Source organism: Euprymna scolopes, chromosome 11 (genome assembly GCF_053919585.1).
Source record: "Euprymna scolopes isolate OS-2025 chromosome 11, ASM5391958v1, whole genome shotgun sequence".
Lineage (NCBI taxonomy): Eukaryota > Metazoa > Mollusca > Cephalopoda > Sepiida > Sepiolidae > Euprymna > Euprymna scolopes.
In genome coordinates this window covers 5,142,875-5,170,128 of record NC_136492.1, presented here as the reverse complement: position 1 = coordinate 5,170,128, position 27,254 = coordinate 5,142,875, and the positions used below count along the sequence as shown (strand labels likewise).

The 27,254-nt window shown below is 33.2% G+C and overlaps 1 protein-coding gene across 13 annotated transcripts in view; it reads right to left on the bottom strand.

Annotated features, from left to right (window-relative positions):
* LOC145287750 (monocarboxylate transporter 12-like) overlaps nucleotides 1-27,254 on the bottom strand; it is a 474,029-nt gene that overhangs the window by 29,439 nt on the left and 417,336 nt on the right. For all 13 annotated transcript variants that reach the window (XM_080135519.1, XM_080135525.1, XM_080135517.1 and 10 more), the window contains exons 4-5: nucleotides 17,275-18,006; nucleotides 7,455-7,505 (exon numbers count right to left, since the gene is read on the bottom strand). In XM_080135519.1, coding sequence (XP_079991645.1) covers nucleotides 7,455-7,505; nucleotides 17,275-18,006 — 783 coding nt within the window. The remainder of the gene's footprint in view (nucleotides 1-7,454; nucleotides 7,506-17,274; nucleotides 18,007-27,254) is intronic.

Here is a 27,254-nt window from a genome sequence, read left to right as displayed (position 1 = left end):
AATAACATATGTTTGGCGGACGTAGGTGAAAGCACCATCACGTGACACAACCAGCCAATAAGAAAATTAAGAATATAATCTTTTTAACGAATTTCCAAATGCCAAAATATCAGCAGAAACTAATGCTCTCGGGAGCCGGTCTGGATCTAGAAAAAGAGCATTTTGCACCCAAACGAGTCAGTCGACCTTTTGAGCATGGCGTAGACATCAAACGTTGACCTGTCCGCGTTGGACGTTAAACAGGCATACGCCTGACAATTAATTCCTCCACATGCAGACAGACTTGTTACCCTGATGGACTTTTTACCCTTTTGTATCCCTCCGCTAAATAAGTGAGGGACTTTTATATTTATTAATTCTTCCTTAAAAAGAACTGCTTTCTTCTTCACATAAAAAACATTTAATTATCTCAGTCACAAAGAAAACAACCTTTTCTGTTCATTTATTTATCTTTGTGCAATCAACTTATTGTTGTTGCTTAAAAAAAATAAAGTAATCACCTTATTGTTTTGTTATTAAAAAAAATGCGGTGCATTTAAATCTGAAAGAAATGCCGTTCGTTTCATTCTCTTTCTTTATTATTTGTTTGGGGCGAGGAAATTTAAGCTCACTTAAATTTCTGACCCTCACTACATGAGTGAGTTTTCAAAGTGGCGACTAGAAATAATGAAACGCTTATCTTTTGGCGATTGTGTTTCTTTCACCGACACTCTTCCAAAGCTCATTAGCGAGTGAAAAATATCTTTTCAACTTTTTTTTTTAATAAAACGAACAAAATCAAATTATTTAAACAATAAAAGGTTTAATAAAATGTTTTTTTTTAACGAAAGCTGTTAAAAAAACATCTGAGGAAATAGCTTCAAGTATCAACATAAAATCCTGTATATATTTAGAATTACACTTATTAAAAAAAATCTTTATGATGTATGTACTCGTCATAGAATGAAGATTTCATATTCCAAAAATCATGTGGGTTTGGCTAGTAACTTTTCTATTTGGCTAATAAACGAAAATATTTAGCTGTCAAAGGTCAACTAAGGATATATTTGTCCATAGAGCTCTGGGGTCCTAGATATGACCTAAAACTATATCCGATGGTGAAGCCCCACCTTGCAGGCCATGGGGAGTGTGGAGCCACCCTTTAATTGCCATTGCTCCCAGGTCCACTCTGACCCGGAGTGGTAGTACCTGTTAGGGTCCCAACTATGGGTTAAATAGAATCCAACTTAAAAAAAAAATATACTCCATTAAAAATCGTTCCTCAAAATAACGAGATTCGGCATTAAAAAGGTCGATAAAACAAAAACAACCAACCAACCATAGAGCTCTGGCACACATGCTACATTGCCCACATTTAATCTTCCTCTAAGGTCAATGATCTAATCTCATCTTTAAGACTTATACAGAAAAGAAGGAATTGTTTGGTTTGCTTGTTTTGTTTTATGGCATATCAACCCTTTTCAGTTATCTAATGCTGAATCCAGTAATTTTGGAAAAAAGTTTTTAATGCTTCCAGTTTTTTTATATCTTCAAATATTTATTCATAGTTGTTGGTTTTGTAGAGGAAAATTGTTATTTATTTTTGTTTTTGACTTTGCAGAACATGATTGAGCTTGCAAAGAGAACAGGAAAAAAAACCCCAAACAAACAAAAAACATTAATGTTTGACGCATTTTACGCCAGGAAGCCGGTATCTTTAGACAGCTTGATCCGTTAATAATGAATATAAACTGGTACAAATACATTGAGGGCATTGCAAAGGCTGCTGCAAAGAAGGTGGGTTCCCTCTATCGAGCTAGAAGCCTACTCACACCGGAGAGTATTCTGTACCTCTACAAGGTTACTATTCACCCATGCATGGAGTATTGTTGCCATATCTGGGCTGGTGCACCTACCACTAGCCTCTTCCTATTGGATAGGGTCCAAAAAAGAGTTTTCAATCTAATATATCCCACTTTATCAACTAACTTCCAACCCCTGTCCCATCGCTGCAATGTTGCACCACTGTGCCTGTTTTACAAATATTTTAATGGAATGTGTTCTGATGAACTCGTTGTACTTGTGCCCCCTCGACGTACATATTCCTGGCAAACCCACTTAGCAACAAAATCACACCCCTTCACCGTTGAGGTCCCTAAATGCCAGAAAGCTTTCTATTCTAATAGTTTCTTCTCTCGAGCAGCTAGACTTTGGAATTCCCTTCCTGCTACCTGCTTCCCTGGTTGTACTGATATGTAGAACTTTAAATGTAATGTAAACCAACATGATCAAGAAAGTCAGAAGCTTCAGAAAGCCTTATCTGGTAACACCAGAATGCCCTAACAGATATTAACACTCGGGGGTCAAAAGGGACCTGGCAGCAATGCTAACTAAGGGACAATTCCACATTCCCCACGGCCCCCAAATGGGACCCCACCAATGGATGTCTTTTAAAGTCACACCCAGAAGCTATATGATTGGAATCGGTGATAACGATAGTTTCAATAACGCGTGAACAGTATACGTAGTTCATAATTTTGATAATCAAAGACCTCAAATACTTGACTGAAGGCAACATTCAACCAGAATGCGTCGAACTGGCTCTTCGTGTTAGGACACACAGTATCATGGATTAATGCAAACTATGCACAATGGTTTGCGGCAGCTAAGATAATGATGAGCAGCTGGGGACTGGGACCAGTGATGAACATTGTGGAACTGTGGACCGAAGTTAGGTTTGACGTTTACTTTAATGGTATGCAAAGTTATGTTTTTTTGTTTGTTTGTTTTTTTTTTTTTACATAGGAATCACCACTTATCAAGACCCAAAGGCCACTTGAGGATAAGGGTTAAAGAGTGTACAGTATCAAACTTATAGTAATCGTTAGTAGTGGAAATTTGGTAAATTTGTTGACTTAAGTGGAACAGCTCATCAAGAACTTGTTTACATTGGACTTGAAGATGTCCATATTGTAGTCAGCTGGAAACAGGCAAACGGAAGACAGTTCCTCAATCATGCAGTTCTAAGAAAGAAAATTTGTTCATGGAATCTATGTTTAGATAAAGAGTAGGGGAAATTATTGATAGTGTTTTCAGCTAGATGAGTGTTTCTTGTGACTGTTTGGCAAGAGGGAACCATAGATTGGAGCTCAGCCGTGCACTTGCCAGGAAAATAATGTTATTTTCTGTGAGAAAGAGGTTGCAGGAAAGAGAAAAGGGCATCCCTTACTAGGCAATGAAGTCTATTTTGAACTCTATCAAGGCAGGTTAAGGTATTTCTAGCAGCTCCTGCCCAGATATCGCAACAGTACTCCATTCTTGGATGTACTTGGCTCTTATATAAGTAGAGAATTGCATCAATAGTGAGATATCTACTGGATCGATAGAAGGATCCCACTATTTTTCCAGTGGCCTTGGCAACGGATTTGATGTACACGTTCCATTTCAGATCGGGAGTAAAGGTCAAGCCCAGAAGCTTGTCAAAACATGAAGCCTCTCCAAGGCGAGAGCCATTCATTTCAATTAATGCCAGATGGAGATCAGAGCGTTGATAATGTAAAGATAGAAGCTTGGTTTTAGATGCATTAAAAGTAACCAGTCACCTCTTTCCCCATTGTACCACATGCTCGAGATCAGAGGAGAGAGAACTTGGTCGTTTATGGTCTTTGACGTGCTATCATAGATGGTAGTGTCATCAGCATACATGTCTACGAATGATGTAAGGTTATAAAAAATATGCAAAATATCTTAAATATTGAAGATCTCAAATATGTAAACTGCACAGAAACGTTCCAGTTTCATTTCTGCGGGAAATCATCAGACCTGTCGGAATGAAACGTCTTTTCTCATATTATGATTCGAGACAAGATACCAATTAACATATTTCTCTTTACATCCTGCTATCATATTACGCACCTCGTTAAGCAAGCGTGCACATTTCAAAATCGTATATGTTACAAGATCAAATGTTATTAACATTTGGAAATAATTAACAAAGAACGTATTAAAATTAACCCAGATCAACGATTTCTATTCTCGTCACATTCTTTGTATTGCAGGAGAGGAAGTGGAGGGAGGGTGTATATATTATTCCAGAACTACTGATATTCTCATTTGGCACGAATTCAAGTAAATTAATTAAGTATCATCTAATATATAAAGTAAAGTTAGTCTCTTTCTTAATCTTTCTTGTTGTCAATAGCTTTCATCCTACAAAACCAATATTTCATCATGGTTTGCCAGTTCAGTTCTTTAGAATTTGACTTAAAAAAACACAAGTAACTACAGACAAATCTTTATGATGTACATACCATCACAGAATGAAGATGTAATATTCCAAAAAATCACAAATTGATCAAGTAGTTTGTTTGCTTTTTTTTTTTTTTTTTTTAACTAAGTAAATAAAATTTTATAACAAGCGAGACGTTTTACTGTTTTAAAATGTGTTAAATTTTTTTTTTTTAAATTCAATTCTTAATGCTGCAATATTTTAAGTTATAAATTTATTATATTTTTTAATAGAATGTCTTGTCCTTTTTTTTTTCTAATTTTAACAACTAGTTCTTTACTTTTCCATGTTTAAGCTTAACCATATTACTTTTCATGCTTGCAGTTTTCTAGGGTATGCAATAAAGGCAATTAGTTTAAACACAAGAAAAAACATCTTAAAATGCTTATCGGAACATACCACTCAATCATCCCCTCACACGAACCCAATTACTGACACTACCAACTGGCTCAGCTGTGGCTCCATACTGGATCTAGCAATTGCTGACACCTACCTGTTACTACTAAAAACTTTCCATCGTCCGTCTCTCTCACTAATGTTCCACTTATCCTTACTGAGGAAGCTGGTCTGAAGTGGTGAAAACATTACGAATAAAACTTATAGGACTTATATCAACAATATTGATTTCTACACAGAAAAGATAAGAAAAAAAGTTATAATTAAACAGAGTTTTTTTTTTTTTTTCAAAGCTAAGCAACCCGACTAGAGCAAACCAGAAGAAGTTGAAACAAGTGAGGGCAGAAGTCCAGAAAAAACTAAGAGAAATGGAAAACACCTGGGGGCTGAAGATATGCAGAGGCAAGCCGAGGAAAACAACTCTGCAGGTTTCTTCAGATCACTGAAGGAAGTGTATGGCCCTAGAGCCCAGATGACTAACACCCTCTTATCAGAAGATGGAAACACCATACTGACCCAACCAAAACAGATAATTCAAAGCCGGCAAGAGTACGTCGGCACCCTACTGAATGTGCAATCCAATATGGATGAGGAGATCTTAAGCCACATAACAGTCTTCCACCAGCAGATGGACCTGAATGACACACCAACTCTTGGGGAAGTAAGAAAAGCAATTGACAAAACTAAAATGAACAAATCTCCAGGAATTGACGGCATACCAGCTGAAGTATACAAGTTCGGTGGAGAACGACTCATGAGAAAACTTCACCAACTAATAGCAAAATGCTGGCAACAAGAAACACTGTCACAAGAGTTCAAAGATGTCATGATCATCCCAATCTACAAAAGACTGCAGCAATTACCGAAGTATATCTTTGCTGACCATTGCCGGGAAAATAATGGCTAAAGTGGTGCAAGCACGGCTAGCCAGACTGGCGGAAAGAGTCTTAACCGAATCACAGTGTGGATTCAGACACGAAAGATCTACAATAAATATGATCTTCAGCTTACAGCAGATTCAAGAAAAAGCCATTGAACAGTATCGGGAGCTCTACATAGTCTTTCCGTAAAGCATTTGATACAGTTGATCGAAAAATGTTGTGGAAGATTCTTAAAGTGTTTGGATGCCCCCATCACTTTGTGGAAATTATCAAACAATTTCACGAAGGAACAAAAGGGAGAGTTGTAGCAGAGAATCTAGAAAGTGAACTCTTGGAAATAAACCATGGCACCAAACAAGGGTGCGTACTGGCCCCAACACTGTTCACCCTATTTCTGACAGCCGTCCTAATGTTGCTCCATCAAAGCATTGAAGAAGGTGACTTCATTCACACACGCTCTGATGAGAAACTGTTCAACCTTTCAAGACTGAAGGCCAAGACCAAGACAAGGAATGAGCTGATAACAGAACTACTGTTCGCAGACGACACTGCTCTGATAGCTCACAATCAAGCTCAGATGCAAAGGATAGTTGATGCTTTCTCTCAAACAGCCAAGAAGATAGGCCTACAAATCAACATAGGGAAGACTGAAGTGATGTATCAGCCCTCACCAGATAACAACGACCCGCAAGAGCCTATAATAACAATCAACGGCAAGGTGCTAAAAGTTGTTGAAAACTTCAAATACCTTAGAAGCACTCTAAGCACTGATAACCGTGCTAACAAAGAAATAAGCTGCCGAATTCAAAGCACATGTGCCTCCTTTGGCAAGCTAGAAAAGAAGCTCTGGACAAGGCTGGTATCCAGCTAGAGACGAAGTGCAGAATCTACAAAACCATCGTCTTTCCATCCCTGCTGTACTCAGCAGAGTCCTACACTGTGTATAGAGAACACGTAAGGAGATTGGAAGCCGTCCAACAGAGACACCTGAGAAGGATCATGAAGATCAAATGGAGTGACTACATACCAAACACGGAAGTTCTCATGAGAGCAAACCTAAATAGTGTGCAAGTTACCCTTGCTACTATGCAACTACGATGGACTGGGCAATTTACTAGAATGGAAGAAAACCAAATTCCAAAAATGATCTTCTGTGGGGAACTGGAAAATGGAACCCGCAAGGTAGGAGGTCAGAAGTTTCGCTACAAAGATGTAACATAGTGGCACCTGAAGGCAATGAAAATCAATGTCGAAAGTTGGGAGGAACAAGCCAAAGAATAGAGTGGTTGGCGAAACAGTCTCTACAAAGGAAAGAAAGAAATAGAGAGAAAGATTGGAGAAGCCTTCACACAGAAAGAAGACTATGTCAACACCAAAGGATAAAGCACTGAGGCCCCGACTAGTCATCGTCAAGACTCACAGACTGCATGATGATGATTATGATGATGATTATGATGATGATGATGATGATGATGAATTAAACAGAAGCTTTCTGTTCGCTTTAATAATGTTTGTTTAAATGAAAAAATGCTACCGAAATACACACAATGCAAATTATAAATATAACTGCATGAAGACAGAGATTGTTAAGCTTGTTTCATTAAAATCATTTTTTTTTCATTTACAGACGATGTGACACATTCTCAAAAGAATATTTAATATTTAATGAAAAAGTAAATAAATTTCCTTAATTTAGAAAAAAAAAAATATTTTCCAAGAAAAAATTCCTTAACTAAAAAATATTAAAAAAAAAAAATCCTTAATTTTAAAAACCTTAATTTTTTAAAATTTCTTAATTCAGTTTAGAAAATAAATTTCCTTAATTTAAAAGGGTTCATTAATAATAAAAAAAAAATTACTAAAAAATCTCCTGAATTCAAGAAAATTTCCTTAAAAAAAAATTTACTTACCAGCGAGATAAAAGGCGTATTTATATTCATCTTCTGCTTGGATGAGCAATGCTGAAATGAGAAAAATAAAAACACTTAAAACTTGATTACATATGAGACAATGATAAACAAAAATTGTATCGTAGATTGCATGAATGGAAAGCACAACACTATTACATTTGATGCCATTCACCCACATCCCATAGAAGAAACCGAATCCTGTGTGAACGCACTGGTCAAGATAGTTATCGGTAGCCAATATCGAAACCAGCAGCGAACACAGTAGACCTGAAGGTTCAACATCAGCTTTAATGGTGTTCAACCACATTTTTCATTTTTTATGTACCTCTCCCCATCCAAACTTTTTCTTGTGATTTTAATGAAATTTATAAAAAATGATTTGAAATAAGTCAAGTTCTGAAAATTTGAAAATATTTTAATTAAAATGATCAAATGAAGACTAAATTCGACAAAATTAACATTCACATTATTTATGAATTACTTAGGACTTCTACCCAGTCATGGCCGACAGAACAAGAGAATGTAACCCCAGTGGATTAAATAAAGGATTCTGTTCAAAATTCTATGCTGCAGATTTCCCAGGGTTTGACAAAGAGATCCCCTCCTCACCCCGTTCGACAGAAAGACCCCCCCCCAGAGTTTGACAGAAAGATTCCCTTCAAGAGTTTGACAGAAAAACCCACCCTTAAGAGTTCAACAGAAATTTTCCCCTCCTCCTAGTTTGACAAAATACATCCAAAGAAGGTTACACTGACTGAAACGCTGTGAAAATAACATGGAAAATTAGAACAATAGTAAAAAAAAAATCTAAAGAATCAAACTTAATATTCATCTAAAAAATTCAGAAACATAAAATTAATAATTTCCTAAGTTGATGTAAACTATTTTTAACAGATTAATAATATTTTTGGTTAATTCAAAATATTTCACAGTAGGCCATAGTGGAATGGGGACGTAAGTGGACGATAACATTTAATGCTAGTAACACAAAACTGCTCTCCTTTAACAATTACAATTCTTCCTTCAAACTCCTCAGATTAACGTTCACGAGCAATATGAACTGGAACAAATACATAGAGAACATTGCAAAGGCTGCTGCAAAGAAGGTGGGTTCTCTCTATCATGCTAGAAAAAACCTATTTACACCTGAGAGTATACTGTACCTCTACAAGTCCACCATTCGCCCATGCATGGAGTACTGTTGCCACATTTGGGCTGGTGCACCTTCCACTAGCCTCTCCCTCTTGGATAGGGTCCAAAAAAAGAGCTTCCAATCTATTAGGTCCCACTTTGTCAACTAAGCTCCAACCCCTGTCCTATCACTGCAATGTTGCATCTTTGTGCCCGTTTTACAAATATTTTAATGGAATGTGCTCTTGTACCCCCCCCCCTCAACGTACATATTCTCAACAAACTCGCTTAGCAACAAAATCTCACCCCTTCACTGTTGAGGTCCCTAAATGCCAGAAAGCTTTCTATTCTAATAGTTTCTGCCATCAAACAGCTAGATTTGAAATTCCCTTCCTGCTACCCGCTTCCCTGACTGCACTGATATGCAGAAGTTTAAATGTAATATAAACCAACATCTTGTTAATCTTTCCTCGGCATGGTCCCAAATAGTAGCCCCTCACGCGATATGCCTTGTTAGGGATGGACATGAGTAAAATAAAAAAGTATGACATTGAACTTTTTAAAAAGTTTTCTTAGGGAAGCATCAACCCAAATCCACTGCACCTTTATTTTTAAACTAACTAAAAAGACAGGAAATGACACATCCGATAAATTGCAATTATTATAAAAACCATTAATGGAAGCTGAACGTCACAAAATAAAAATTATTCTTAGCCCATAACTTCAGTTATGGAATCCATTTTCAAATCATTTTATCACAATGCTTTTTATTTCTTTCAATCATTTTTTTTTTTTTGGGGGGTGGTGGTGGAAGGGTGCAAATGCGTTTCAATATTTAACTATTAAGTAACACAGGAAAATATTTCAGTTTAATAAAATCACTAGCAGGGTGACCCGACGTTACCTGGGATTGAATGATGATCAACGAATGTTTCATACTCCCATATTTTTATCCAAATCGATGAAATCATCAATTTTTTTAAAAATCAAAACGATCGATTCCCTGCTCTAGTTTGGGACCCATCGCGATGACATTCCGATACAAAACCTATCTAAGAACACTGGCAGGCGTATAAAGTACCTTCATGTGAAATTTCATAAAAATCTGCCCAGTCGTTTTCGAGTCAATAGAGAACGAACTCAATCACGCAAAGTTCCTTTTCTATAAGAGTAAAGATAGAGATTAACTACATCAAATAATTAATCACAGAAAATAAGCAATAAAAAAAAATGAAAATAATTTGAACGTTTTTAAAATATGTAGACTAAGAGAAAAATATTTTTAAATATCTTGAACTTTTCAGCTTTAAAACGGCTTCCATTGAAATAGGTTCTTAACTATAACAAAATTTGAAAATCGAAATATTGAATTTCAAGTAAAACCAATAATAAGTACTTAATTGTCATGTCGCAGTAATGAACATATCCAAAAATTATGAAAAACGATAAAGTAGAAAATTAATTTAAAAAAATTGTTTTCGAAGATATTTGCACGTTTTGTTCATACAATAAACTGAATAGCGCGTAAATTGGCAGGGGAGGTAATTCATGTTTGAAAACTTTCAAAAACTTTGGCCAATTTGGGATAAACGAGTTATTTCCCTTGTATTTACGTCACATATTACAAGCAAACATGGCGGAATCGTTTTTTCGTTAAATCATGGAAATACTTGTTTCATGTAATATTCCAGAAATATTTAATTGTGACATGATAATTAGGTAGATAACATTGCTTTTAGTTGAAATTGACATAAAAAGTAGTTATTAATTTTTTTTTTTTATGAAAATTTTTTCAACTGTTGGATTTTACTATTATAATTTTAATGAAATTAGTTTTTAGCTTTATAACAATCTCTACCGTGCTAGAAAGTTACTTACGCCTGAAAGTATCCCGTACCTCTACAAGTCCACCATTCACCCATGTATGGATTATTGTTGCCATATTTGGGCTGGTGTATCTGCTACTAGTCTCTCACTCCTGGACAAGGTTCATAAGAGAGTCACCACCAACCTGATAGATCCCGAAATATCATCTAAGCTTCAACATCTGTCCCATCGATGAAATGTTGCATCCCTCTGCTTGTTTTACAAATATTTTAATAGTGGATGCTCCGACAAACTACAAGCCGTTGGACCCTCTCGACATAAATACCCCCGACAAAACCAACAAGCAGCAAAATCCCACCCCTACACAGTAGAAATCCCCAGATGTCAGAAAGCCTCCTATTCTAATAGTTTCTTCCACAGGACTGCTAGACTTTGGAAATCCTTTCTGAGTTCCCACTTCCCGGACTGTACCGACATGCAGAAGTTCAAGTGTAATGTAAACAGACATCTTGCTGCCCAACTCCCTACATAGTGTCCCTGTAATTTATGTCCCAGATAGTAGCCCCTAGATCAAAGTGGCATTGTGCCTTGTTTGGGGCAAAAATGTAATAAATAAAAAAAAAAATAATAATAATAAAGTTTGGTTCAACCAATAACAAGGTAATGACCAAACAATATTGTAACGATATAACTTTATTATTATGGTGTGTTTAAATTATTAATTTATATCACTGCTGGTTTAGTATGTGTTCAAAATATAGGTTACTGGAGCATTCCATAATTAAAAAAAAAAAAAGTTTAAGTGTTACAAAGAAATGATTGTGGCAGTTATAATTGTAAGGGAGGGAATCAAAGCTTAACCGAGACAGTTACTTCCCCTTATTTTGTTAAGAAAATTATCTTTACTTTTCTCATCAGTAAATACTAATGTATGCACAGTTCTTTGATCAACTGCAGACCAGAGGATAATTCACAGTTATCAGGGAAATAAACAGCGTCCGAGTCATCATATGAATGTGTGGGAGGGGGACATCAGATGCAGTTTTGGAGGAAGCACAAGGGTTTAAAGAGTTTATTTAAAGAATGCGATGTCAGAATAGTTAACGATGCATGCAGTTTCGTTCCGAGAGGTCAGAAATTTTAAGCACCAAAAAAATTTTTTTTCCAAAAGTCATGGGATCCGAACAGTTTTCAGATTTTGTAGACACATACACGTATATCGGATAGATGGCGATCAAGGACGGGTTCACAGTTGTTGTTAGCGAGATAATTATAAAAAAAAAAAAAAAGAAAAAAAGGTTAATATTAATGATAGGATGAATTCCTTAAAATAATATTGGGTGTTTCTTCGTTATAATAGTGAAAATCGAAATATTAAATTTCAAGTAAAACCAATGGTCATGTCGCAGTAATGAATATATCCAAAAATTACGAAAAATAAGGCAGAAATTTAATTAATAAAAAGTTTTTGAAGAAAATTAGTGAAAATTGAATATTGCTAGATTAACCGAAGAGTTTCAATTTTCAAAAAAAAAAAAAAAAATTTTTTTTCTTTTTTATTGAGATTTGAACTCTCCAGTTTCGTTTTTTTACAAAACTCAATTTTCACAAATTGTCTGAAAACTTTAATTAAAAGAATCGTTTTTGGCATCAGAAAATAGGCACATTTTTTTCCTATTCCAATACAGGTTCTGAACAATCAATTTTTGTATTCCAATATGTCGTCCAATAAAAAAAAAAAAATGAATAAAGAAAAGATATAAACTTTTCTACTTTTCGCATTAATTTTTATACATAAAATATTTTTTAATTTCCCAATTCCCATAGAATAACTGATTTCAATTCTTTTAAAATCTCTAAATATTGAGCTGGAGAGTTGTTTTTATTTATTTCAGATTACACGTAATGTATATTGCATATATTTTCACACTCGAACATTAAGTTTTAAGCAAAAACGATTAAAAAAAAAAAAAAAAAAAGAAACAAAAGAATTATTTTTGGCATTGGAAAATAGGCACAAATTTTTCTGATTTCAACACCGACTCCAAAACGATTTTTTTTGATTTTCGATTTATCATCCCAACATAATTTGCAAGCTGTATTCCATCGATGACATAAACACTAAACAGATATTTAAATATAATTATGTGGCACATTCTGTTTTCGACGTCCAAAATCAAAATGCGTAAACTTGCTCGAACGCACATCGTCTGTGCATACACTATCTTAAATAAAAAAAAAAATAATTATATTTTTGACCAATCAGAAAACTTTCTGAATTTGTTTGAAATAATCTTTCTGGAAGCTACCTAAATCTTTAAAAGCCAAATTTTTCTTCAATAAACCAGTAGAGCTCAGTTGACCAGAAACCACAGATCAGTGACTGCTGGGTGTTTATCTCTCTCCACACACACAAACATTACTGAACACATAATGCATGTGCCAAGCATGTGCGGAAGTGCACGAGTTGAGCCTACCTGTGGTAAAAAGCGGACCTGAGACCTTTCTATTACAAATCAAGTCTACTAATAAACTACACCCATCTTACCCAAAAGTGACGATTTAGGTTCGCCCAACGGCTATAAAAAAAAACAAAAAAAAAAACAAGTCGATAAGTGATTCAGTGGTTGAAATACACTGCTTTGATAATGTGTCTTGCGTTATTGTATTTCATATCGCGTCGATTCGGTCAGATTGTTCGGTGCTGTTTGGGAATGTGTGGCGATTCAACTATTGTTCGTGGTGTGGTGTGTCGATTCGGCAGTGGTGTTCAGAATTGCATGGACGAATTTGTTAAGGACCGTGCTGTCACTTGTGAAAACAAATATATATATATATCCTTGTTTTCTGGTGCTCTCTCTCCTTGTAGCGACAATACAATGGCTCATTATCGTCTGCCAATTTGTATAAACTTTATTCATTGAAATATTTCCAATCTTTCTCACTGAACTTCTTTTCTAATATGATAAACAATGATAAACAATGAACACCGACTCTTATCAATAATTTTTAATGAAATATAATTTGTATGAATGAGCAAAGAAGTTTTGATTACAATTTTTGTGACCCCGCTAACACACGGTTCTTAATTCACATACTTCTTCAACTAATGAATTTCCCCTTTGTTTTTACACAAACTCTAAAAATATTCACAAATATTATGTTTTTCTTATTGCTGTAAACATTCCATTTTACACATAAAAACATCTCTTGTGAATATATGCCTTCTGAACTCAGTATTTTATTTTCTGGACCATATGACACGCCTTGTATTCTAACATCTAACTGTGAACACAAAAAAACTTTTTCACTGAAAATATTTCCCTAAATCGAGCTCATCCCCAAAACACTTGTTCCATTACAAAACACTTTAAGTAATACCCCTAAAACTGGTTACGGAGATCCCCAAAGAATGTTCTTTATATCCTTCCTGCTAGTTGACAAACATTTGACAGATTGCCACATTTCCCATATTTGAAGGACAAAGAGTGGGTCTTAATCGGAACATCTGGTGGAGATCGTTCTTGTGGTGGATGGTGGATGCTGCTTCTGTTGCTTAGTTGCCATTATTGAAATACGAGGCATGTTCCAAAAGTAATGCCTCCTTTTTTTTTTTTTTTAAATTCTGCTCCAATGGATCAAAAGGGATTGTAAATTGCATTGCTATGATTGATCTTATGCATTCATAACCTAAAAGTTTCATCTCTTTGTTGCACATATTGACAGCATGATACTCTAAGAAAGCAACCTCTGTCATGAACATGCCTCAGAAGCAGAGGTGAGTCATTGAATTCCTGATAAAAGAGCATTGAGAATGGTGGTGACTATGTAGAAAAATAAATTCTAGCACAGAAAAGGTTGTTCGTTTTAATAGTACCACTTTCATAATCGTAGCTCTCCAACTTTTTAAGTTAAAAAAAAAAAAAAAAAAAAAAGTTTTTATCTTTAGAAGAACCCTCGTGCATATAATATTTTGCAAATAAACATGAACAATTATTTTTATACATATTGACACTACTGTATTGGGAATGGTGGAGCTTATATACGAAAATAAATTCTCATTTAATGGTACCAATTCAGTCTTTGTAGCTCTTCAACTTTTTGAGTTTGAAAAAAAATAAAAATAAAATAAAAAAAATAGGAGGCTTTACTTTTAGCACGACCCTCATCGTAAAATGATTCTGAGCAAGATACAATTATATTAGACAAACTGAGGTAATTGTTAACGATCTGGTCAAGAAAAATTCTGTGGAGGCACGAAAAATGGTTTTCTGTTAAAAAAAAAAAAAAAAAAAAAAATGAGAAAACGTGGAACTAAAATCAAGTTAGCATTATGCATGAAAACTTGAGAAAAAAATGCTTGAAATGAGTCAACATTATGTGAATAAGGAAAATCAAAACAAGATGCCGACCAAATTTGACCTGATGTAGTGTTTATCTAATGTTTACACATTTCAAGCGTGCTTTTCCCAAGTTCACATGTGTAATACTAACTAGCTTTTAACTCAAAATGCTTTTTCATTTAATAATATTTAACAAAAACAACATAAAAGTATTTTTAATGCTTACATTCACGTTGTTCTCGATGAGATTGAATAGAAATACTTTTTGTTGAAAAGAACATGGGTCACGTTTCTACAAAGGAAACTGACAAATCAAAATAAAATATTGAGTTCATAGGCTGTATGCTATTGATGACAACAGCAGATGCAAAATAGACTCTTATATTAGACTAGCAAAGATACCCATACTTTGCGAGGGATTTTGCTATACGCTCCGTTTATGAAGAGCCGCACCAAATATGACCTTGACCTTGAAAAATGGTGTGCCCCATCCCTAGGTCAGAGACGATCATCATGTCAGGTTTGGCCATGATCAGTCCAGTGTTGTACTTTGGAAAATGGTATACACCATTCCTAGATCAAAGACTATCTTCATGCAAGGTTTGGTCATGATTGATCCAGTGGTGAGGGCTGTAAGAGAGTTGTACACACAGACACTTACTTTATATATAGATTATGACTAATTTACTTCTTTAATCTGGTATAAAAATGAATTTCTTTTAATGTTCCAAAGGATTTGGTGAAAAATTTTATAACGTTTGCTTAAAATCATCATCATGATATTTAGTTTAACGTCCGTTTTACATTCTGGCATATGTTGGACGGCTTTTAGAAAACCCGACTTCTGGACTAACCTATTTCTGGCCAGGTCTGTATCCCTCATGTCCATTTTTATCACTTCTTCCCAAATTTTCTTTGGTTTTCCCTACAAACTAAACCTGCTACCTCAACTAGTCTACATCTAACACATGAACTCTTGTCCATCCTTTCAATGTGACCAAACCATAAAAGTCTCCTGCTTTGCACACATCTCTCTATACTGTCCAGATTTCCTCTGAGTTCATCAGATCTAAGCCTGTCTATAAGTCTCATGCTACACATGCATTATATCGTTCTTATATCATCTCACCCCATGCAACACAGGTCTTCAATCCTCATTTATTTTCTGCTTAGCAGCTGGCCTGATTTTGTATTCTTTGTTCTGTTTTTACAGCAAACCTTTTTCTTTTTTTTTAAAAGACAGTTAACTCTGGAAATTATGAAAGACATTTACTGGTTTTATTAAATAGTAAGTCTATATTTACTGATTTATATATTTTGTAAATGATTTGAAAAAATAAATATATATAAAGTCAACATCCCAATATTCTACATTGCTAACAGTTTTTTTTATACACTTACATTAAGAAATAATATTCATATTATTTGGATTCATCGGACTGCTGTCCTCATCTTGAGTGTCATTTTCACAATGTGTCCACCGGAATATTAAAATTTGTGACTTGAAAAAATTGAATTTCAAATATAGAAATTTTATTGCATGCAAGACAAAGAATACAGTATAGTAAAATATATTTCCTTAACCCATGAGTTTTCGATGTTTATACATCTCCTCGGAGACATAAATTTCGGAAGCGGTACATGTAAGAACTCAGAAACCTGTCTGAAATCTGGTTACATTCCAATCTAGTCCAAACATTTTAAAATGCCTATCATAACCCCCTCCCCGACCCAGTCTTCACCTCAAAAGTCGGAAACTCCCTCCCCTCTCACTGTGAGAAAATGTCTCCGCATGCATTAACCGTTCACACTACTACTAACCATCATCCGTCCGTCAGCATAACCAAATCTTACACATTCTCCTGACGATATCTTGACAAAAGACAAAAAGCAAAAAATTGCATCACGCTTCAAAAAGAAAAATCTGACTATGGGACATTTATCATTACCTTGATCTATCCATAATAAAAAAACATCAGTAGAATTGAAAAATAAAAAAAAAGGTATAACTAAACAAAAGCTTTCTGTTGTCTTTAACAATGTTTATATATATATATATATATATATATATATATATATATATATATATATAGTAATAAATAGTGATATTTACAACTAGAAATAAAATAAGTTTAAGACTCCTAAATTCGTACTAGAACTGTCCACGAGAACCTGTGATGCAAAAAAAAAAAAAAAAAAAAAAAAAATCAATTGTAAAAGTGATATTCTCCTGAAGGTTGAAGGTTCAATCCTCAGTGTGGGCGACCGAACAATACAATTGTGAATTACTTATCTATTACCTCTATCTAGTCATGGCTGATGGAACGAGAGCATGCTACCTCCGTGAGGTTCTGTTTAAAATTCTGTCTGAATTCCCGAGTTCAACAAGATACACCTTAAGAAGGTCGGAGGTTACATCAACCGAAACGGCACTAAAGATGAGAACAATAGTCTGAAGAATCCAAATAAGTCAACATCTCAAAAATTCAGAAAAGAAATATCGCAAAAGTTTAACTTACCTGCACATGGCCCTCCAAGAGATCCGAGTGCAATCATAAAAGATAAGTAACCATTGCCGATCGCAATATAATGAGGCCCCAGTAACTCACGGGTCACTTGGGACATAAACGTCGTCCAGAAGCCACTGTAGAAACCAAAGAGTAGTGTATAGCCAATCTGGCCAGTGAAGTTCTCAAACAGCAACGGACAGATTCCTGTGACGACCGAGCCAAGACCAAGTGAACACAAGATGGCCGTCACATCATCCAACGTGGAGTTATGTCCCATGAATGCAAAGATAACGCGACTCGTAAAGCTTGCCATGCCTATGCAAGAGACGAGGAATGTAGCGGTGCCAAAGTCTGTGCCCATGCTGATCGCGTAGGAAGGGAGAAAGAGATAAATAATGGTGGAGCCAAAACTCCAAAACAGATTAGCGATGCACATGGCATAAAAGAGGGGGTTACGCAGCGGCAGGCAGGAGAGCAACGGGAGGAGACGCACTTCCTTTTCGCACTTGAGGGGCTTCATCACTGCCCCACAGACACAGAGGTTGAGTGTTGCAGCTGCCAGCAGTAAGAGGGTACCACGCCAAGCATATTGTTCCAACAAATATCGCACAATTATCGGGAATACAATAATCCCGCACCCGATTCCAGCCAGAACGGTGCTGAGTGCCTGGTAGCGGCACTTATGGAAATACTGTTCAATAGCAACGATTGACGGAGAGCACGCAATTCCAAAACCAATACCTACAAAAGAAAATCAGTTTCGTAATAATGAATTAAGAATCAAATTTAATGAAGGAAAATATAAAATCGTTTTAAAATGAAATTTTTAGAATCAGCTACGAGTAATTTATAAAACTCACAATGTCTGTCTTTCTCCATTTTTTCAGACTATCTCTTCCGAATTGCAGGGTGCCGCTAGGGGCCTTAAATGATTAGATTTTTTTATGGACCATTCTTTTATGGGTCTTTAGCTGATTAAAATAGTTTTTAAGATGTCAAAAAGGGGTCAAAATTAAAAAAAATTAAAAAAAAAAAAAAAATAGTTATACATTTTGTACATTCATCTTAGTTTATTTTTTTATTTTTAGTTGGTACAGTGGTAACGTCACCAGCTTTGAATGCTACAGTTTTGCTTTTGGTTTCGATTCTAGCTGATGGTACCCAAATACTTTATTTTTTTACTTTTGAAATCACGACTATAATAATATATGAAATCTGGACAAATTAAAATATCATATTTAAGTTATTTTATGACAAAGTAGTCCCCTCCCCAGTCTATAAATAAACAAACTGGCAGATCAGTTGAGTTATATTATATTGAGATTTATTGTCAGTTTCGAAGCAAAGACAACCTAACAGGTGTTTCTAGATGAATATAATCATATTTGAAACATTGTCATAAGAATCTATCTAATCTATATAAGATTATAGATTTTTACATTATTATATGAAAAGAAACTGGAATTTTAGGAAGATCTCTATCAGTGTAGTAATTATAGGAGCAACTGGAAATATGAAAAAGAATTTCAAAAACTACTTGGCAAATATACCCGGTGAACCAAGTGCAGGAGAGATTCAAACAATTGCACTTAAAGAGACAGAATCTTAAAAAGATCTCGTAGTTGGAATACCCGAGTTAGCGGATGGATGTTTCACATCCAGTAGGATGCCTCATCCCCAGCTTGAACAAACTGATTAGAAAATTAAAAAAAAAAAATAAATAAACGAAAGATTATATATATATATATATATAATGTATATATATATATATATATATATATAATGTATATATATATATATATATATATATAATGTATATATATATATATATATATATATATATATATAATGTATATATATATATATATATATATAATGTATATATATATATATATATATATATAATGTATATATATATATATATATATAATGTATATATATATATATATATATAATGTATATATATATATATATATATATATATATAATGTATATATATATATATATATATAATGTATATATATATATATATAATGTATATATATATATATATATATAATGTATATATATATATATATATAATGTATATATATATATATATATAATGTATATATATATATATATATAATGTATATATATATATATATATAATGTATATATATATATATATATAATGTATATATATATATATATAATGTATATATATATATATATATAATGTATATATATATATATATAATGTATATATATATATATATATATATATATATATATATATAATGTATATATATATATATATATATATATATATATATATATATAATGTATATATATATATATATATATATATATATATATATATAATGTATATATATATATATATATATATATATATATATATATATATATATATATATATTGCATGAACATGTAGGTATAAAAATAGTTAACATTTATTAAAAATTTTTTTAGCCCTTTTTAGGGAATTAAGAAAAAGTAGTCAAATTTAGCTCAAATACAACATTGCGACTTCTAGTCATTGAATACTCTAACTGTTTACTATGTATCCTTGCCAATTTGGCATTTATAGGAATTTAATTACTCTCAGTCCTTGTGTTAATTGCTGGTGGCCTCAAGATAGAATGCTCACCTATGTAGTTAAAAGGTGGCTTTGTGATTAGGTTTGAATCTCCCAGCCAGCATTTCTTACACTGATGATTGCATAAGCATAAAACACTAGTGTCTGTATATATATATATATATATATATATATTTCTTGTGGTAACGGTTCTTGCTAATAAAACCAGGGATGGCTTCTGTCGACGGGTTCAAATCTATTGACTGGTATTAATCGTGACAGCCTTCACTGATGATTCCCAAAAGGATGAAACACTAGTGTCTAGGTATTTAATAATTATTATAGTATATATATATATATAACAAAGACTATTTAAAAACATGATGAATAAAAAATAAAAACATGTTAAGGGTTAATAGATTTCAAACCTTGTTCAACAGAGTTAAATCTAGGTTAGTATTATGACTAATAGAAAAATATGATAGAATTGAGATTATGGTGGGGAAAGGAAAAGAATCAAATGCAAACCACATTAAGTCCAAGAAGATTTTCTTTCTATTTACAAAGAATATATTTTATCATTTTATAATGTATTTTGTGTTATTAAAGTGTGGGTGTATATATTTTCTTTTGAAAATTAAAAAAAGTTGAAGTTTTTAAAATTTTATAAAAAGTTTTTCAACTTTTCAATTTTTTCTTGCCTGATGCGATCAATAATGATTGAAACGGTCTGCACATCGTAGCAAGAGATGACTATATTTGCATAAAATAAAAATGATAAATTTGCTCTCTTTGATTGAGCACTATCAACGATCCTTGTTGAAATTCAATGATTCTTATCTTCTGAATATTTTCAACCTGGAATATATATATATATATATTACAATAAGTTATATATATATATATATATATTACAATAAGTTATATATATATATATATATTACAATAAGTTATATATATATATATATATATTACAATAAGTTATATATATATATATATATATATTACAATAAGTTATATATATATATATATATATTACAATAAGTTATATATATATATATATATATTACAATAAGTTATATATATATATATATATATTACAATAAGTTATATATATATATATATATATTACAATAAGTTATATATATATATATATATTACAATAAGTTATATATATATATATATATTACAATAACAGTTATATATATATATATATATATTACAATAACAGTTATATATATATATATTACAATAACAGTTATATATATATATATTACAATAACAGTTATATATATATATATATTACAATAACAGTTATATATATATATATATTACAATAACAGTTATATATATATATATATATATTACAATAACAGTTATATATATATATATATATATATTACAATAACAGTTATATATATATATATATATTACAATAACAGTTATATATATATATATATATTACAATAACAGTTATATATATATATATATTACAATAACAGTTATATATATATATTACAATAACAGTTATATATATATATTACAATAACAGTTATATATATATATATATATTACAATAACAGTTATATATATATATATATATTACAATAACAGTTATATATATATATATATTACAATAACAGTTATATATATATATATTACAATAACAGTTATATATATATATATTACAATAACAGTTATATATATATATTACAATAACAGTTATATATATATATTACAATAACAGTTATATATATATATTACAATAACAGTTATATATATATATATATTACAATAACAGTTATATATATTACAATAGCAGTTATATATATATATATATTACAATAACAGTTATATATATATATATTACAATAACAGTTATATATATATATATATATTATGACAATAACAGTTTTTTTAATGCACTAGTGTTTCATCCTTTAGGGAATCATCAGTGTAGGGTCACACGATTACGACAGGTCGAGAGATTCAAACCCATCTCTGACTTCATTAGCAAAGAACAAACCTGACGGCCAATCTCAACTGCGAGAAATATTGTTGAAATTTTAACATTTATTTTTTAAACGTCATAACATCCGACCATAGTGATCTAATGATCATAACATCATGATCAATATAACTTGGCGAAGCAAATGCTAATGGACTCGTATTTAACATAATAACAAAAATTATAGTTTCGGTCACGCAGTAAAATGCAGCTAGGTCGGGTCAAGCAGAATAATTTCTTGCATTGGGTTGTAAATAATTTTAAATTACGGAGATCTTTCAACCACACCTCGTAATATTCCGCCAAAAGAATGCGGTTAAACAGTCTTGCTTTCTATTAGAACAAGAACATGCATCCTGTGTGTGTGTGTGTATATATATATATATATATATATATATATATATATATAAGTGAGAATGTGTGTGTGTGTGTGTGTGTGTGTGTGTGTGTGAGGATAATGATCAACCTATATACTCAACGAATTTTGGATCTACAGACTTCAAATTTGGTATAAACTTTAATCCATTTTCATTCATCCAGAAAAAAAAAAGGCTGCTTAGGGGTGAAACTTGAAAATTTGATATGTGGGGTGGGTGGGTGGGGGATTGGGGGTTCATTGATTTTTATCTGTTTGCTGTTTCACAAATGCGCACACGTGAATCATTCACATGCCAGCTTCCTTATGTTAAGAATAAGTAGGTTTGAAAACACTTTTTAAAGAACGTGGCAAGCTGGCCTAATGGTTATCACTCACTGTCTTTAGGTTTTGGTTTCAATCTCAGCTCGAGTAGTTTTTTTTTTTTTTTTTTTTTTTTTTTTTACTTACAAGAAGTGGTGAACTGTTTAGAAAAAAAAAAAAAAAAAAATAATACTCGCATGCACACGTCTCAGTTTCTGTATGAATTAAAAATATAATATTTATGCGTATTTTACGATTGGGCAACGTCCGGAAGCCTGTTAGTATATAAAAACGAAACTGCGGGTGCGTTGTAGAAGAATTGTAGAAGAATTAATGCGCTTGAAATAAGTGAACAGTGCAACATGTACAAATCCAAGTCTACACGTTAAATCTATAACTAAAAGAATACCTGCCCCAGGACAAGTAAAAATTACACCCCTCCCCCTTCCCCATCCCCGCACAAATGTGATGCAAAATTGTTCTGTTCAGGGTGAGGGGTGGATGTTCTTATACGGAGATTAAAATAAAGATACAGTATAACCCGGATATAAGAGACTCGAATATAAGAAAACAGGATACAAGAGAGATTTCCCCTGGTCCCAAATTAGAGCCTACGTTAATGTGCAGTGTAACCGGGATATAAGAAATCCAGGTACTTCACGGGAAACGTGGACACTGTGTAAACTGATTTTAATTTAATGGCTGCTTCCTGAGGTTTTCTTTCACTTTCTTCATTTTTTTTTTTTTTTTTTTTTTTTTTTTTTTAAATTGAGCGTGTATTTACCATTTTAAAAAAAAAATTTTTTATTTCATTAAATTTGATTCATACTTTTATTTCGTGCTTATTTTTATTTTATTTTCAAAACTTTTTTGAAGGTACTATTTGAGGCAAAAAAAAAAAAAAAAAAAAAAAAAAGAAGCATTATTTGACTGTGTGTGAAAAAATGTAATAAAAAAAATAATTAGGGATGGAAAATATAATAAAAACAAATAAAAATAAGATAAAATAAAAACAAGCACGAAATAAAAGTATGAATCAAATTTAATTAAAGAAATTTTAAAATTTTAAAAAATAAATACACGTCCGATTAAAAAAAAGAAAAAGTGTATACAAAGAAAGTGAAAGAAAACCTCAAGGAGCAGCCATTAAATTAAAACCCGTTTACGCAGGATCCATGTTCCCCGTGAAGTGCTGAAATCCGGATATAAGTGTAACCCAGATATAAGAGAGCCCCCGTCTCTTATCCGGGTTAAACTGTATAATCATACTAAACCTCCTCTCCTGCTTTTTAATAAACAATAACATAATTATCAATCCCCTTCAAGAATGGGAAGTCTAAACTAGTGTTTATGCAACATTCACATCTTCCACTTGGTTGAACACTCTAGACTGTTTAATGTATCCAATGTATCCGTCTGAATTTTATATTTATTAGTCATTAATTCCCTTCATTCTCATGGCAATTGTTTGATGGTGCGGAGGTAAAGGTTTAGCAAATGAAGTCAAAGGTGGCTTCGAGGCTTTAACTGGGCACTTTTCTCCAAGGAGGGGTTGCCTTTTTCACCAATATTTTTGAAAGTCATCCCCTCTCGACTGACTAGTCTTAATTTAAACCATCGCCACTTCCAGTTTGGCGATGGATGCAACAGCAAAGACGTCACTTTTTTTTTTTCACATTCTTTTCCTCCTTTGTGGTACGGATTCGAGCCTGCCTGCCTACTACCACTTTTTTTTTTTTTATTTGCTCAATATACATCTCCAAACAACTGGGCAACACCGGGCACACAGGCTAGTCTCTCCTCAGACGGCACTGCTTAATTCCAGTGGCAAGAAGAAGTCCAGGATGACTGAGAATAATGAGAGCACATACAGCACTTGGTATTTCCAAATGGTTATCTATTTCAGTACTGACAAAGCTCAGCAATGCTTAGTTTCGGTGACCAAACGAAGCACCGGTGTGCCAATATGAATTATGCCAACTACGAGGTTTCTTCAATAAGTTTCCAGATGTTTTTGTACGTGCATTCAAAATTGTCATAGACTCTTGAAAATTCAGCATGTTATTGCTATCCATCTAATGAAAGGACTGAGTAATTTTTATGATTTCAGGTTCAAATGAACAGCTACAGCAAGAATTGGAATACATCCTACTAAAGCCCGAATGTCACAGCTGGTGAATTTCAAAAATGACACCTGGACATGAGGGTACTTTAGAAGGATGGTATGTAATAAAATTCTGTTTTAAACTTGAAAAAAATGCCACAGAAACGTATGGAATGCTTCAGATTGCTTTTGGACCATCTTGCATGAATTGAGTATCAGTTTCTGAGTGGCATAAGAGATTCAAGGAAGGCAGGAAGTCTGTGAGGGATGATGAGGTGTGGGAGGAGTAAGGGAGTCAGAACACCACAGTTGATTGGCCAAATAAAGAATTTCATGGATAAGGACTGTTATGTGTCTGTATAGACATTAAATGCACAGTTTGACATTAGTGCGGGAACTGTACACAGAATTATTTGTGAGGAAATGAAAATGTAGAAGACTTGCACAAAGTTTGTCCCAAAGGTACTTAGAACCCCATCGTTGTCACAGATTATTTGATCAAAATGGGCATCAAACAGTTCCTCATCCTCCCTAAAGTCCAGAACTTGCTCCCTGTGACTTTTAGCTATTCCTTAAGCTCAATGAAAACCTTAAAGGCCGTCATTATGAGACAATTAAGGAGATGAAAGAGGCTGCGACCAGGGTCACTGACACGCTCACACAAGAGGTCTTCCATGGAGCCTTCCAGAAGTTGTTGGAATGGTACAACAAGTGCATTGCAGCCGGAGGAGATTACTTTGAAGGGGATTAGAGTTTCATGTATGTACTATCAATAAAAGTGCTCATACCAAAAAAGTCTGGAAACTTATTGAAGGCACCTCATATATTAGAGGAAGAAAGGGGGCAGTAAAAAACAAAGAAATATGGTTTTATGAATACCATAGGAAATATATGTGGTGGCATTCTTTAAATCCCAGGCAACGTCAGGTCATCTTGCCAGTAAGAGGATAAAACAGAAAGTATGTGAATAATATTAACAATTAAAAAAATATTTGAAAACAAAGATTTAGAAGCCAGAAAATTGTAACGCGTTTTTAAATTTTCAATTGTTGACAGATTTACAAATTGTCGACATTTCTGCATTCTAGTTATGGTAGAGCGAAATTTCTAAATAAAATTTCTGACAATTTCAACAATTTTGGAAATTTGAAAAAAACAAAAAAACAACAAAGTTTTAAATGGAATTCTTAACTTCAGGAATTGCAGAAATGGTCAAATACAACACATTGCATTTCAAACAATTCTGGAACGTTTTTATTTTTTTCTGAATTCATTTCTATTTTATTATTCAGAAAATAAATCTACTTGGCATATCTATTGTTGCTTAGGAATGTGTCATTGAGCAACAACAATAAAAAAATGACTTTAGTGACAAGTTTTTTATCAATAACTAAATCTAATAAAAGGCTATCTGCCTGTCTCCATATTTTCAAACTATCTCTTCTGAAATTAAATCGCAGAGTGGCACTAGGGGCCCTCAAATGATCAGATTTTTTTACGGACCGTTCTTTTATGGGTCTTTAGCCAGTTAAAATAGTTTTTAAGGGGTAAAAACTGGGTCTACATTAAAAAAATTGTTATACATTTTGTACAGTCAACTTAGTTTATTTTTAATCAGTTCATGTGCGTGTCACGTTGGTACAGTGGTAACGTCACCAGCTTTGAATGCTAGTTTGGCTTTCGGTTTGGATTCCAGCTGATGGCATCCAAATTTTTTTTTTTTTTTACTTTTGAAATCATGACTATAATAATATATAAGAAATCTGGATAAATTAAAATATGTCATTTAAGTGTATTTTATGACTCCTCTCACTAGTTTTATATATATATATTTTTACATGGTTTTCAAGGATCAAAAACTTCAAAGACATATATATATATATATATATAAATATATATATATATGTAAAATAACAGTGTAGCTACGAGGGGCGTGCAATAAGTAATGCCTTGACTCATTTCCAGTTGCTGAGCTAGCTGAAATTTTGCATGTGCAATGATTTATATCTCTACGGGTTATGTGGAAAATTACAGCTCTGAACTAAATGTGGTTTCTGTTTTACAGGTGTTTGAACTGAGTCAGGTGTGAAATGGAGCTTGTTGAATGTCGAGCAGTGATCCGGTTTTTGTATTTGAAAGGACGCACACCACAGGAGACTTTTGATGAAGTGAAAGAAACTTATGGTGATAATGCCCCATCATATAACCTTGTAAAATGCTGGTATTGTGAATTCAAACAGGGAAGTCTGCGGAAACAGCTCCCAGACCTGGTCGCCCCCCCCCCCCTGCTATTGATGAGGCATCTGTCCGGTCCGTCAAGTTGAGGCTGGCATTTGGAAGATTGGCGCATTACTATTCACCAAATAGCCCAAGATGTCAAGATTAGTACAGGGTCTGTGGAAACTATCATTCATGACCATTTGCATATGCATGAGGTGTTTGCCAGATGGATTCCCAGGTTGCTCACACCGTTCCAGAAGCGAGAATACGCCGAGTGCTCGAGGATGAATTTGGAGATGTGCCAAGAAGATGAGTCAAAGTTTTTCAAAAGACTGATTACACAGGATGAAACCTGGGTCCATCACTAGCAGTGTCAGAAATTTCGTGAAAATAGTGAATA